Below are 13,599 nucleotides of genomic sequence, written 5' to 3'. Positions count from 1 at the left end.
GGAGGAGGAGGAGGAGGAGGAGGAGGAGGAGGAGGAGGAGGAGGAGGAGGAGGAGGAGGAGGAGGAAGGGGTGGTGGTGGTGGGTGAGGCTGAGATGAGTGGGAGGGGGAGGAGATGGAGTGGGTCACAGGACCCGGGAAGGATGTTAATAGAAATTCGATAACTGGTGCGATCCATAATTTAAGTCCGCGGCCGTTCGTCGGTGCGAACTCTAATGTTTAACAAAAACGGCATTGGATCATTTATTAGATTTATGACTTGTGGAAGGGTTTGGCAGTTCGTTAGTGGGAAGATCGTACATCTATTTACTTTTTTTTCAGGAGTTTCCTAACAATTTTTTCATAGATTTGTTTTTTGTTTTTACAAATTTTTCCCCAGGAGTGCTCTTTTGTAAACTAATATCATTAGGCTGACTTCGTAACATACATATTAGAAATGCAAATCCACTCCCCCTAGTGTAACCTTCTAGAAAAAATAAACATTTCTTAACTGACACTATATTTAATAAATGGAGACGCTTCCCTTAGCACACTAGATAATAAAATGGACCAGGTCAACTTATACAGTTATGCTTATTCCTGTGTTTAATGTTTGCACACTAAGCTAAAACCAAGTCTCGTTGGGTAACAGTTCGAATAAGAAAATTCCTCAAAAGATGAATGTAAATTCTGGATATATAACAGACAGTCTTACTTAATATAGGTATATTTCACCACATGTTTGCCTCTACTTGTCGTGGCTTTCTATTTTACTTGAATCAGCTTCGTTTCTCAAAGACAGTTGTAACACATCCTCACAGGGGCTGTTACATTTAATATTATTTTGTTAATAATTTCCACTTCATATATGCTGGCAAAACAAAACACTTTTCTTTTGACTCAAAGAACCTTTTAGTTATTACTTTAAGAGATGGACTCTGAAGAGGTGTCATATCTGAGTCGACTGGTTGTGTTTAATGTAGAAATATCTTTACAGTTTAGCTCTTATGACAATCATCTATCGTGTGCTCAAGACAAAATTAAAATAAAAAGAATTTTATAAGAATATAGTTTCTCAAGTAAGTTATCGGGAAAAATATATTCAGTAAATCGTCAATTTTTCTTAGTAATTTGGAGTTCATACCAAAGAAATATTAATCTCAGAGCTGGTCTTAGGTCAATTCTTCAACGCGCATTTATTTTAAAGATGAAGAACGCTTCAGATTAGACATGTTACCATGAATATGATAAAAAGATAGGTTATAAAATCAAGTAAACGGAACTCTAAAGAAAATCACATACACTTCAGCTTCCCGCATTCCCTCATTTACCGCCTAACAATGGTCCTTTCTCAGCAAACACCACCTTACCTAAGTCATACAGCTCCCATAAAAACCCGTCATTGGACGGGACGTGTCCCCCATATCTTGCCAGCAGAGGCCATCGTCTGCGTCCATCATCGGGTAACATCAGCCTCGCACGGTACAAGAGTTTTCCAGCAGATGACTCGTGAAGCGCGACGGGGCAGACAACAGATGGCGCTCACAACCCTACAGCTGTCACTTAATGCCTTAATATGCGACCGCACCTAACGTTCTTTGGCCAGTTCTTTACGGTGTACGAGTTTGCCTGGGAGCGTTCGCTCACAGTTTTATAGTCTGTTGCCGTTGTTGTACTTGGAGGACGGGGAGGGATACGGGCTGGAAGAAACTACACCAAGAAGATCCTAACGAGTGCTTATGGTCCACATTGTGCTGCGCTCCAGGTTTGCATTCAGGGTAGTTGGACTAAGAATGCAGTCACTCTCAGAGTACATGTGCCAGTACTTTGTTTCCTGAGAAAAGGCGGGGGAGAGTGTAACTCGGATTATTCAGGGTCTGCGGGGTTTTAGAATGTTCTTTCCTTTCTTTAGCTCGTCGTTTCTTTAGAACCTTGTGTCCAAATAACATCTTTCAACACTTTCACCCAGAGGTGTATTTTTATTAAGGATTAAAATAATTTTGCAAATATTCCTCGAAAAGCAAAGATATGCGAGGTTGCTCAATATTTTTCTCCTGTTTTGCGATTTTTAAAATAAACTTAAATGTGCCTCTTAAAAGTAAAAAAAAAAGTAGATACTTAAAAGAATACATATTAGGACATATATTGTAATATGTATTTTAATGTCAAAAGAAAACATGCCAAATTTTTTTTTATGATTAAGAAAATTAAATCCTGCGACCGTTACAAACACAATTCAGGAATCTGGTACTTTTGCAGAGGATAAGTTAAATACCATATAAAATCTGCTAAATTAGACTGTACTCTAAGGGGGCACAATTTACTGTGACTGGCGCAGATCACTGAATTAGATTTAAATCTTGGTCTGTGGGGTAGGGTTTCTGCTTTAGAAATGCTTTCATATAAATGCTACAACCATCTACGAAACGCAATTCTTTGCGTAAGTGTCGTCGATTTTTCTAACGTGAATGTTGGAAATAAAAAAATCTATCGTTAATTCTTAATGGTAATCACTGAGAATATTATGATATATCCTCCGTGCCTATGACCAATCTTTTGTCAAAAATCAAAAGCATTCAGTAACAAGCTCTGAAGACGTTGAACTTTCCGAGACAAATGTGGACAACGCAATAAAGAGTAAAGAATTTAAAAACCTTTACGAAAAATGGGAAAACCTTTGAATAAGACCCTGTCTTCTATAAGAAATGAACGATTTTTTTTTATATGAAACATGCTGAACGAAAGAGGATGCTCAAAGGAAGGAAATTTTTGTATATAATTTTGAAATCAAGCTTTCCTCTTTACCTGAGTAGAAATATAGCTTCTGACCTTTTAAAAATGTATGAATTTAGTTTCATAAACAAGATAACAGTATTCACTCTGATTATTAAATGGTTGGGAGGAGTGAAATTTGTCGATCTTTTCAAAGCTAGCGCTTGACGATTGTCTTATGTGATGGAATTTTTGAAATAAAAACAAACGGAATGAATGAAAATCTTATCACGTATCAGACGCTTTGATAAGGGAAATGTGTGGGCCATGACAGTACCACAGCACTCAAATTCTATTCAACTCCATATTAGGCCACAAACAGGAAGTAATAAGTCGTAAAATATGACTCGTGAGATAGTATTTACGATACAAATGATGCTGCAATATCTGCCCAACGTATTGCGAGCATGAAAATAAAAGTTCTTTTAAAGGAGAGACATAATGAGGTACATTTACATGTTATCAGGATTTTCTCATTCATGAAATTCTTGTACAGACCCTGGCTATTGAAAAGGCAGGTCCAAAGAATAATAATTTTTTCTATATCTTTGGATTATTGGAGGAAGATCAGAATACAACAAAGATATTACATAAAAAAAAGAATTTAGATAAAGTTTAAAAGAGCCTATTTTATGCCTCACACTCTCTAAAACTGAAATTTATTCTGATTTAACTTTATGCCCCCAAGCATAAAATTGAATTAATTACCACTCTTGCATAAATGGTACCCTGACAAGCGTACTCGAAGGAAATGTGGCTCCACGATTTAAGGGCGGCGTTGAAAAGCACTCCTGGCTTGGTTTAAACTGCTTCGGCCCGGAAAAAGAAATGTTGGTTCTTCTCTCTTGAGCGACGTTACTCTCATTATTGTTTTGTATTTTTCAGATAATTATGCATTATTATTTCTGTAAAAAATAATCACTTAGCTACGAGCTCAATCATTTTTTTTTATCTATCATTCAATTCATGGTTTGGAGAGGACGCTTCGTCCGAAACGATATCTATGAAAGTACATATTAGTAAATTAGGACTGATTACCATCATATACATATACATATCGATGAATGTAATAAAAAATGGGAGATAGTATATATATATATATATATATATATATATATATATATATATATATATATATATACATATATATTCTGTATATATAATAAATATATATATATACATAAATATATATATATATATATATATATATATATATATATATATATATATATATATATATATATATATATTCATAGCGTATGTATCGGACATATAAATACCTATACAAAAACATAAAATTAAAATATAATCTGCTTGTTACTCGCTTAGGTCAAGTGTAAACAGTTCTCGAAGATCACACTATAGTGATAAATGGTGATGCTGGTGTGAAACTCACAAATATGGAAGCGTATGTACCTATACAACAATGGTGGAGTTCGGAGACGTTGAGAGCGTTCGTACATTATAATGAATTATATATAAACATTTATCGAAACCCGGAGTAGTAGACGATTTCTCTCTAATCTAAGTAAGAAAGTGACTCTGCCTGATCAGTGAAGTTCACCATGCGTACTTGAAATGATCTTTGAAAATATCTTTGTCCTAGTCTACTGGTTCTATTTTAGCTTCCACACCTATAACCAACATTTTCTATAGAACTTATTTACATTTGTAAATAATCAGGTAACTTAAATTTTGGTCTGTATCACATAGCAAATATTCATAAATCAAAAATACAAAAATATCGTATATGAATGTTCTTATAAATGAAGCCGTTAGCATGTGAGTCAACAAGTGGGTAACGAGAACGACTAAAAAAAATCTAGTACGAACACACAAACACACACACGCACACACGCATACACACACACACTAACTAATATATATATATATATATATATATATATATATATATATATATATATATATATAGAGAGAGAGAGAGAGAGAGAGAGAGAGAGAGAGAGAGAGAGAGAGATCATTCCTCATACATACACACCCTCACAATCTCCAGCTAAACTAACGAAAAGCACCTGGAGTCTATACAGAACACTCACAATTCCGTTACCACCCGATGCCTAATAAACGATTGTGTCCCGAAAAGAACGAATCCGAGGCAATCGGTGCCGATCACATAGGATCCGCGACCATCACAAAAGAGTTATCAAGCCGGGATTTCATCTGGATGATGCTCCAAGTCGTCATTCGATCCTTTTTTCTTCCTGCCATCCGGGAGTCTATTGTAGACGAAATGCTTCTTTTCGTCTACTGTGGGAAGAAGTATACACTGATTAGAGAGATGTTCTTCTTATGTTTCTCTTGAAGAATGACACTTTTCCATTGATTGAAATGTGATTTTTTGACGCGACGACCCTTTGAAAAGTAGTTGCTTTCCTTTGGGTTCATGTTGAATCTTGATACTAGCAACAGATCACATTTTTGAAAACAAAAATAAACGTCATATGACTAGTCCAAAGTTAATAGATATACGATTTTCTGACGCGAAGACACTTTGAAAAGTAGTTGCTTTCCGTTGGTTTCAAGCTGAATCTTGACACTAACAACAGAATACAATTTTGAAAGCGCACTTAAACTTCATAGGACTATTTCACAAAAAATGCGACATTTAAAAGTAGTTTCTTCTATCCACTGCTTGTACTTGCACACACTTAAATTCAGCGACTGAAGCAATGAAACTTCTGAAAGATAGTCTCAAGTATGTCTGTGCTTTCGTTTGCCTTTTGGTTCGTTTTCCTATTTTATTTTTACCCTTCAGACATGAGTCTTTTTAAATTTTCCTCTTTAACTGAGCGAAAAAAAACACACTTGAAACCTAGATATGTTAATATAACTTTGATTGATAATTATCTGCAAATACAAAGTACAATAATAATTCTTGTACTCTTTATAGCACACTTCATGAAACCTCAAGCCAGTATATTTTCTCGCTGCAAAGTTATTTTAACAGAGAAAAGGGAGAAAGGGACCACTCAAAAGTGCTGTAAAATGTGCAATAAATTTCCTCCTTTTCCCTGTCTCATAAATCAGAGAAAAAAAATCTATTTCGTTAAATATACTGAGAGATTTGTGGCGTTTGCTGAGGAAGCTTTTCTTCCCGGAATTCGGAGCTTCGGGCCTCATTTTCTTTAATTTAACCGTGTCTTGAGTAACAGATTTATGAGTTACTGAAAAATGGAAGTCAATTTTTCTCGGTTTATGGGGAATGTATCGCAATCAAGAGAATGGTTTCCTCACTACAGTTCATGAATGAAAATATACCAATTTTATTATGCTAGGTTTAGGCACTAACACTTATTTGAATCTTTCCCAGTAATTCAATAATAATGCCCATAAGATATATTAGGCTACTAATACCGTTTCCTTTGGGGTAGCCTAATTGAAAGCCACTATCTTTCCAGTATCAGGGCCGGGGTTTGAAACCCAGGCAAGAAGGCAAATATCACTCATTCAGTTTAAACGAATTACTAATCACGTTTGTGACTAGCTTAGAAAAAAGGGTGGGCGATAGGCACTAAGTCCTTGATTCTTATATGACGAGGCTGAAAAAACACACCAGAAGACGTAAAATCTGGCCCGAAGCCTGGAGAAAAGTGGAAGGTTAAGAATAGTGTTGAAGAAAATAGACTTGAAGTAGTAGTCTGGTGCGAATAGCAAAAGCTTATAAATGGCTCGTCAATGGGCAGGACTCTGATCAGTACAGAAACAAGAAAAAATTACTTCCTAAGAACACCGTGAATTTTTTTTAGAAGTTTGTTGAGATTTTTCAGGTACCTTGTGGAAAAGGTTCTAATCTTTCTAAATCGTTTAACTAAATGTCACTGTTTCTGTAAGGCGTTTTCGTAGTAATTTTATATGCTATTAATTTCAAGTATTAAATATGATTGGAATCCTCAAATCTGGACGCCCCCCTCAAAAAAAAAATCAGTTTTGAAGTATAGCAGTTATAGAAAAAATTATGAACATAATTTTGAATGAATAGGTATTTATCAATAGAATTAGAAACTGATGTAAAAATACGAGTATATGTTGGATAAACAATCTATAATACACTGAAGAGTTATAAACTTTATCAAAAACTGGATTTTGTTACTTTGGTGTTCAAATTTTAAGGGTTCTAATTACATTTATTACTTGAACTTAGTAGATAGAAAATCATAAAGGATACATCTTACTGAATCAGTCATATTTAGTAGCGATATGATTAATCTCAAGAGACTATCAATTGAAAGTGAATATAACCACAAGTACTTAGGAGCCCAGAAAAATACCTGTAAATACTAGTGGAGGATTTGAAAAGATAAAACTTACCCACAAGGGACCTGAAAACCTCACAAAAATTCCACTGTATTTTCAAAATGTAACACTTTTCCCACTCCAGGTGTATTTGTAGGACTTGGGTGCCAGGGACTGCAAAAAGCTTGCTGAAACTAGTCAAAAGTATTACCATACTCCGTCAAATTTCTCCGCGATTCAGTGACCAAATTCCTGTCTTTTCCGAAACGGCAACTTTATACTTCGCTGCATGAATTTCTCGCGAGAAAATATTAAACGAAGAATTGCAATGAAAGTTCAGTGCTTTCCTAGACTCAACTTTTCTTCGGCAACAAAATGAATGAAATTCTGCCACAGAGAGAGAGAGAGAGAGAGAGAGAGAGAGAGAGAGAGACTTAGGCGACAATTTCTGTCACTTAAGTCCTTTTACAGGAAGAAAAGGTAATATGTAAATACTGATCAAAGGATGTTGTCCTCCAGAAACGGAGGAGGACGAGAAGAAGACGGACGGCAGATCGTCCTCAGAGGACACAACGACAGGCGAAGGCGACAACATCGAGGAAGACATCTCTCAGGCGTCGTCCTCGGAGGGTACTTCTGAGAGTCTAGTCGAGGAGGTGGTGATCGATGGGCGAGCGGCCAAGTTCTTCCTGCGGGAGGTAAGTCTGCGGTTTCCTGTCTTGTAGACGAATGACAAATATAAATAAAAAAATTTATTTCGCATTCGATGAGGACTTGGGTATAGTGAAACTTACGAAATATTTTGAAGTTTAATAAACTTCCGTGATAACCATGAAACTTTTAGAAGTAGGATTAAGAACGAAATTTGTATAAGTTACGATGTCAGTTAATTTGACTTTGCTGTTAAAGTATATTATATATATGTATATATATATATATATATATATATATATATATAAATAATATAGTTATATATATATCATATATATAATTTCTTTGTTTGAAAGGGCGCAGTCAAACAATATTACGCTTACTGCTTCTTGTTGTTAGACAATATTGCTCTCTATGGTTCTATCTTATAATATAGCAGAACTTAATAGACAAACATCAGTACCACGCACATAAAATATATATCAGCCGTAAATTTAATCGGTTCATACGCTGTTGAGATAGCAGATCTATTATTGTCAGTCATGAAAACTATAGTTACCACTAACGTCATTTTCAAATTCACGGACGTGGTACATTATATTCAAAACTTGTTCTCTGACTACTTGTGCTAAAGCACTAGTTTCCTATTCCCCCTGGGTATCTCTATACACGGTATCTTTAGCTTTTCAACTCGAGATGCTGATTCCACATCTTTGCAAAAATTCTCATTAGGTACGAGACCTTGATGAGGACGAGGAGGAACTCGAAGCTGCTCTCGACCGATGGCTTGCCGAAGAAGACCGGGAATATATTGAGGTGGAGGAACCAGAGGAACCGGTCGAAATGATCGACTCATGGTGTCAGGTGAGTTTCTGACAACTTTCTAAAAAAAAGTAGGATTCTTGCGAATCGCCGAAGAATCCGGCTGCAAAATGAATGGAATACTGACAATTCTGAGTCGAAAGAAGGCTTTTATTCATTACGAAACCTTTCAATCTGGTATCGAAATATATTCTTTCTTTCCATCTTTTATGGATAAGTTACTACACATATGAAACCTAATAGAACAAGGTCCGAAATATTAGGATGTAAAATCAGTCCACAGAAATTAATTTTTTATCGCCAAATCTGAACGGTCGAATAAAAGGAAGTTGGGGGTTATAACTTTACCAGTGAATGAATTAAGCTTCTTTGGTATTCACAGAATAAGAGAAATTGACACAAAGTTACCGTTAATGACCATTACTGACTGACTGTACTTAAGATTTTTTTAACAATCTTGTCTTCGTATATTCCAAAATTTTCACAAACCGGGAAAGCAAGATTATATAAAAGTCACAAATAATTTGGTACAAATTACGCCTAATGGCTGGAATTGGGAGTGGCTGTATACCACTGAAAACAATGACTTATGCATTTCAACTGTACTCTTGGAAGCAGTGATGATTAGAGAAAAACTTGGAAAGATCCAATCCAATCCGTGATGTCAGAGTTTGATCAGCGAAATCTCTCAATAAAATGATCGCTATTCACTGGATTCCAGTAGTACTATGTCGCAGCTGCCAGTAGTAGTTTTTATAAAAAATAAATAATTTTTGCCACACGATACCAAACAAAAGCGTTTAGGTAAAACAGGTGGTTCCAGGAAGTGAGTTCGTCAATGTACCAACACCTTTATAAACCCACGGAACTTAAAAATCTTGATTTGCTCATTTTTGTTTGAATTTATCTGTTGTTGCCTTAGCATAAACCAGAAAATACCTAAGATTTGCAAGATTAAAGCCGCCCGGGTTCTAAAACGATAAAATTGTACCTATCTCTTAAATAAATGGATTCAAATCTTTTATAGGTTATTTTGGATGCAATACTTCTCTTATTATTTTCTTTTCGCTGATAGCGAAGTGAAAACATACAGGGTTTCCGAGCATTGCTTCAGTTAGCTCTGCATCCGCAAATTTTATTAGATCTGCTATACACTGTTAGAACAGGCTAATAACTATACATCCTCCTTAAATAAATAAAATACTGAAACTTACTTAAGACCTGGATTTTTAACGCAGACAGTTCGAAAAGTCAACGGTGTGAGTGAATCTCTTAAGAAATGTTAAGCTCGGCCTTTTCCCCATTGCCAGGATGTCAGAGTAGTATTTCATTTGTTACCATAATAAATGTCTCGAGATGACGTTCTTCTTTTGAAACATCATCATCAAGGTTATTCGTATCACTGTAGTATATTTTTAATTAACTAATTCCAATGCTACGGCTCTATTACTTATAATCAGAGAGTGAGAGCAAACTTTTCACTGAAAAAAAGTATAATCTTGGATGTTTATTAACCAGTAAAGCAAATGATCATTATGCATTTTCCACCAATCTCATTTACCTGCCAATAAAACGTTTCATCAACCTCTTGTCCAGAGATTAATGCAGTCATTTGCGAGAGTTGAACATTATGAGATTGAGGATAATGAGATTCATTCGACTGTATTAATTTTGCTTTAAGCTACGATAACTAGCAACGATACTGTAAAAGTTGGTTCTGATTCCCTTAATAAGACATAATTTTTTTCTCTTAAGTATTTTGGTTTGTTCAATTTACTTCAGCAATAGGGCAATATTATGGTGGGAGACACTTTCCCTTTTCAAGATAGAATTTTGATATCACAGTAATTTTTACAGTGGGTAATATTTTCAAGTTTTGCTTATAATTGCTCTTGTATTTTTTAAAGTACAGTGAAAGTTGAATTTTGTTACAAAGTCCATGACAAATACATCTGCTACTAAATGTTTAAATGGGCGACTGTTTGACAAAGTTATAGGTTAATAAGTTTCGGATAACTTCCAAAGATGCTGCTGATTCAAGACACTATAAATTCGCATTATTCAAATTATTGCTACCGAATTTATGAAAATTTAGAAAATATTTGGAAATAAATGGAATTAGAATAATTAAATGTATGATGTAACTATACGGAAAAGTAGAGAACATTCCAAAAGTGATATAATTTCAAGTTAAATATTTCGTTCTTCGGTCTTCTCCTCTAACATAATATAAAAAAAGAATATGGAGTAAAATAGTTCTTCAATAACGCTGCCAACATAAAAAAAAATAAAAAGTACCGTTCCAAAGGCTCATTTAGATCTAGATTACCAGACTCGGTTTCATATCTCAGTAATCCTGATACCAACTAATAACAAAAGTTATCTTCCCCTCCGATATAACAATATGATATAACAAAAGTTATATCACCTTGATAATGAATCAGTGACGACAAAACGAGGGATATTTCACTCAGTCCTGCTAAAACTAGTAACCGTCTAGTGTAATGAGTAGCCATTGTACGCTTCAATGTTTAAATGTTAATAATCTTTGTTTTCTTCCTTTGTAAAATTCTGAGTACATGTCGCTTTGCACAGATCTCATCGTTTTGTGAATTCACGTTGATTCAAAGAGATTTCATAGCTTTTTTAACATGAAATTTATGACTTTTCTTTCTAATTCCATATAATTTGGCGTCCTATGAGAGTAATTTCACAGAGGAAGGTTAATCAATGGACTTTAATTCGAGGCTAAGCTTGCTCTGAAACTGACCAACTGAATCTAGGATCACCACTCCGCTGTTTATTTTTCGAAAAACAACTGGGAAGGGAGAAACAGGAATAGAACCTGAAATTAATTATCACTACCGATAGAATCAGTTAAGTAATCACAAATAGATAGCCAGTGTGTAGTAACAGGTTATTATAAGTTTGTTTGATCATACTCGTTTTCCACTGCAGATTGCTACTTCTTATTCGAGGAAACTCCTTAGCTATCTATCTATCTATCTATCTATCTATATATATATATATATATATATATATATATATATATATATATATATATGTATATACATATGTGTGTGTGTGCACGTGTGTGTGTGTGTGTATATATGTATATATATATATATATATATATATATATATATATATATATATATATATATATATATATACAAATATATATTGCCTCATGCCTTTTCCTTGTCCCCAACGGACGTTGGAACCTATTAACTACTGGGCGGCCTGGTGGGTGTTGGGACTGGAACTATCCACGGACTTAGCAAATGTGATTCAAGTGCTGTACTTCCGCGTCATAACCACTCTAGACATTATATTTCCACTCCTGGTTTAGATTTGTGTGGACAATCACGTCACCCTCACCCAAACAGATAAAAGAATCCGGGTAACTCGGAGGGGAAGATAAAAAAAGACGACAAGTCACCGGACGACATATGACCAAGTCGTATCCCAATCCAGTCATATTGTCAGCTACGCAAACAGATGAAAGACCTCTTGGAGCACGCGAGCCTTTCATCTTTCCCGCAGAAGTCGACATGAAAGAAGCGAAGGGAGATTTTATCCCCTGTTATTTGACGAGACCTCAGAACAGATACCGTTTCTCATTTAAAAGAAGATGTTTGACAACCTCATCGCTAATGACGTTTTCATAATGACGAACAGCGTAAAGAAAGCCGAGCGATTTTATCTCCCTCCCGTCTTCAAAGGACAATTTCAACGCTTTTTTCTAATGTGTGATCTCTTTGTGCCTTCAATTATTCTTTCTCACTTGAAAATGACGTCGTCAAAAAGTGAGGAAATTCTGTTTTCTTTTGTTGGACGATTTTTTTTTTTTTAAACCTGAGAACAAAATGAGATCCGTTTAATTTTTATTTTCCAGCACGTGACTCGACAATAAAACAATATGCTTCATTCTGACTGATCTTCGATATTCTCCTCACGGCCATTTCGGTGCGCGCCATTCTTTGCCTTAAAATGTATACCTGTTTTCCGCAAGCCAGAGTGTTAGTCAAACTTCTAACTAACTCTAACTTCTTGGGCCTCTCGGGGGCCTTCATCACCTAACTTTCTGTAGGAAAACAGGTTTCCGGGCTGAAGTCTCTTAAATAATCAACGCCTTCTCTCCTCCTGAATGTTGTATCGCCTGACCCAACGGCTCGGCTCAGCAGTATTGTGGAGTAAGGAGTGAAATTTAGACACTGCATAATTCAATGCCCTCCCCACAAGGTGATGCAAACATACACGCAGGTGATAACGAATTCATACGCTGACCTAAAAATGGATTAATACGTCAGCGTTGATATAGAGAATTTATGCGCTCGTGTCGGTCTCAAAGTTGGATGGAAGAGAAGGGTTGAATGTAAGATTAACGCCTTTGCCATGTACGGTACAAAGGTACATTGAAACTTGCAACACATCTGAGCAATTTGGTCAAACAGCATTTTTGACATAGCGAAAATGGGTCATAATGAGGCTAGAAAACTAAGCGAGCTGAGATTTAACTGTACTTATGGAATCATTTTACTCTCTTAAAAAAAAAACTAATCTCTAGAAAATGAGCCAAGGACTCTGCCTCTTAAGCAACATAAACCAATTGCAGGAAGTAACAGAGAACTTTATGAAAGCGCCATCAACAGGTACTAAAGTTAACATACCTATGATTAAAAGCATGACAGATTATTGAAAATATATAAATGGATATAAGTAAACTATCTCTCGAAATTTAGCACTAATGTGTATACACAAACATACCTATATCTCTATATAAATATACATATATCTATATATATATCTATCTATTTATATATATATATATATGTGTATATATATATATATATATATATATATATATATATATATATATATATATATATATATACAGTATATAAATGTATGTATGGAACAGAAATAAATTTCTTACTTACAACAGGATCGAACCCAGGTCAGCTGGTAGCGCCTAGCTTTTCAAATGAAAGACCTGGGTTCTGATCCAGATGTGACTCAGGAATTTATATATATATATATATATATATATATATATATATATATATATATATATATATATATATATATATATATATATATATATATATACACACACACA

General features: G+C 35.0%; 1 protein-coding gene across 6 annotated transcripts in view; it reads left to right on the top strand.

The window, feature by feature from the left end:
* LOC136849064 (kinesin-like protein KIF26B) overlaps positions 1–13,599 on the top strand; it is a 591,672-nt gene that overhangs the window by 563,004 nt on the left and 15,069 nt on the right. For all 6 annotated transcript variants that reach the window (XR_010856224.1, XM_067121978.1, XM_067121977.1 and 3 more), the window contains 2 exons: positions 7,524–7,702; positions 8,388–8,519. Coding sequence is in view for 5 of the 6 variants with exons in the window: in XM_067121978.1 (XP_066978079.1) it covers positions 7,524–7,702; positions 8,388–8,519 (311 nt within the window). In the remaining variant the exon portion in view is untranslated. The remainder of the gene's footprint in view (positions 1–7,523; positions 7,703–8,387; positions 8,520–13,599) is intronic.

Source organism: Macrobrachium rosenbergii, chromosome 20, assembly GCF_040412425.1.
Source record: "Macrobrachium rosenbergii isolate ZJJX-2024 chromosome 20, ASM4041242v1, whole genome shotgun sequence".
NCBI classification, from domain to species: domain Eukaryota; kingdom Metazoa; phylum Arthropoda; class Malacostraca; order Decapoda; family Palaemonidae; genus Macrobrachium; species Macrobrachium rosenbergii.
The sequence above is the reverse complement of the archived record's forward strand: the minus strand, read 5'-3'. Positions and strand labels throughout refer to the sequence as shown.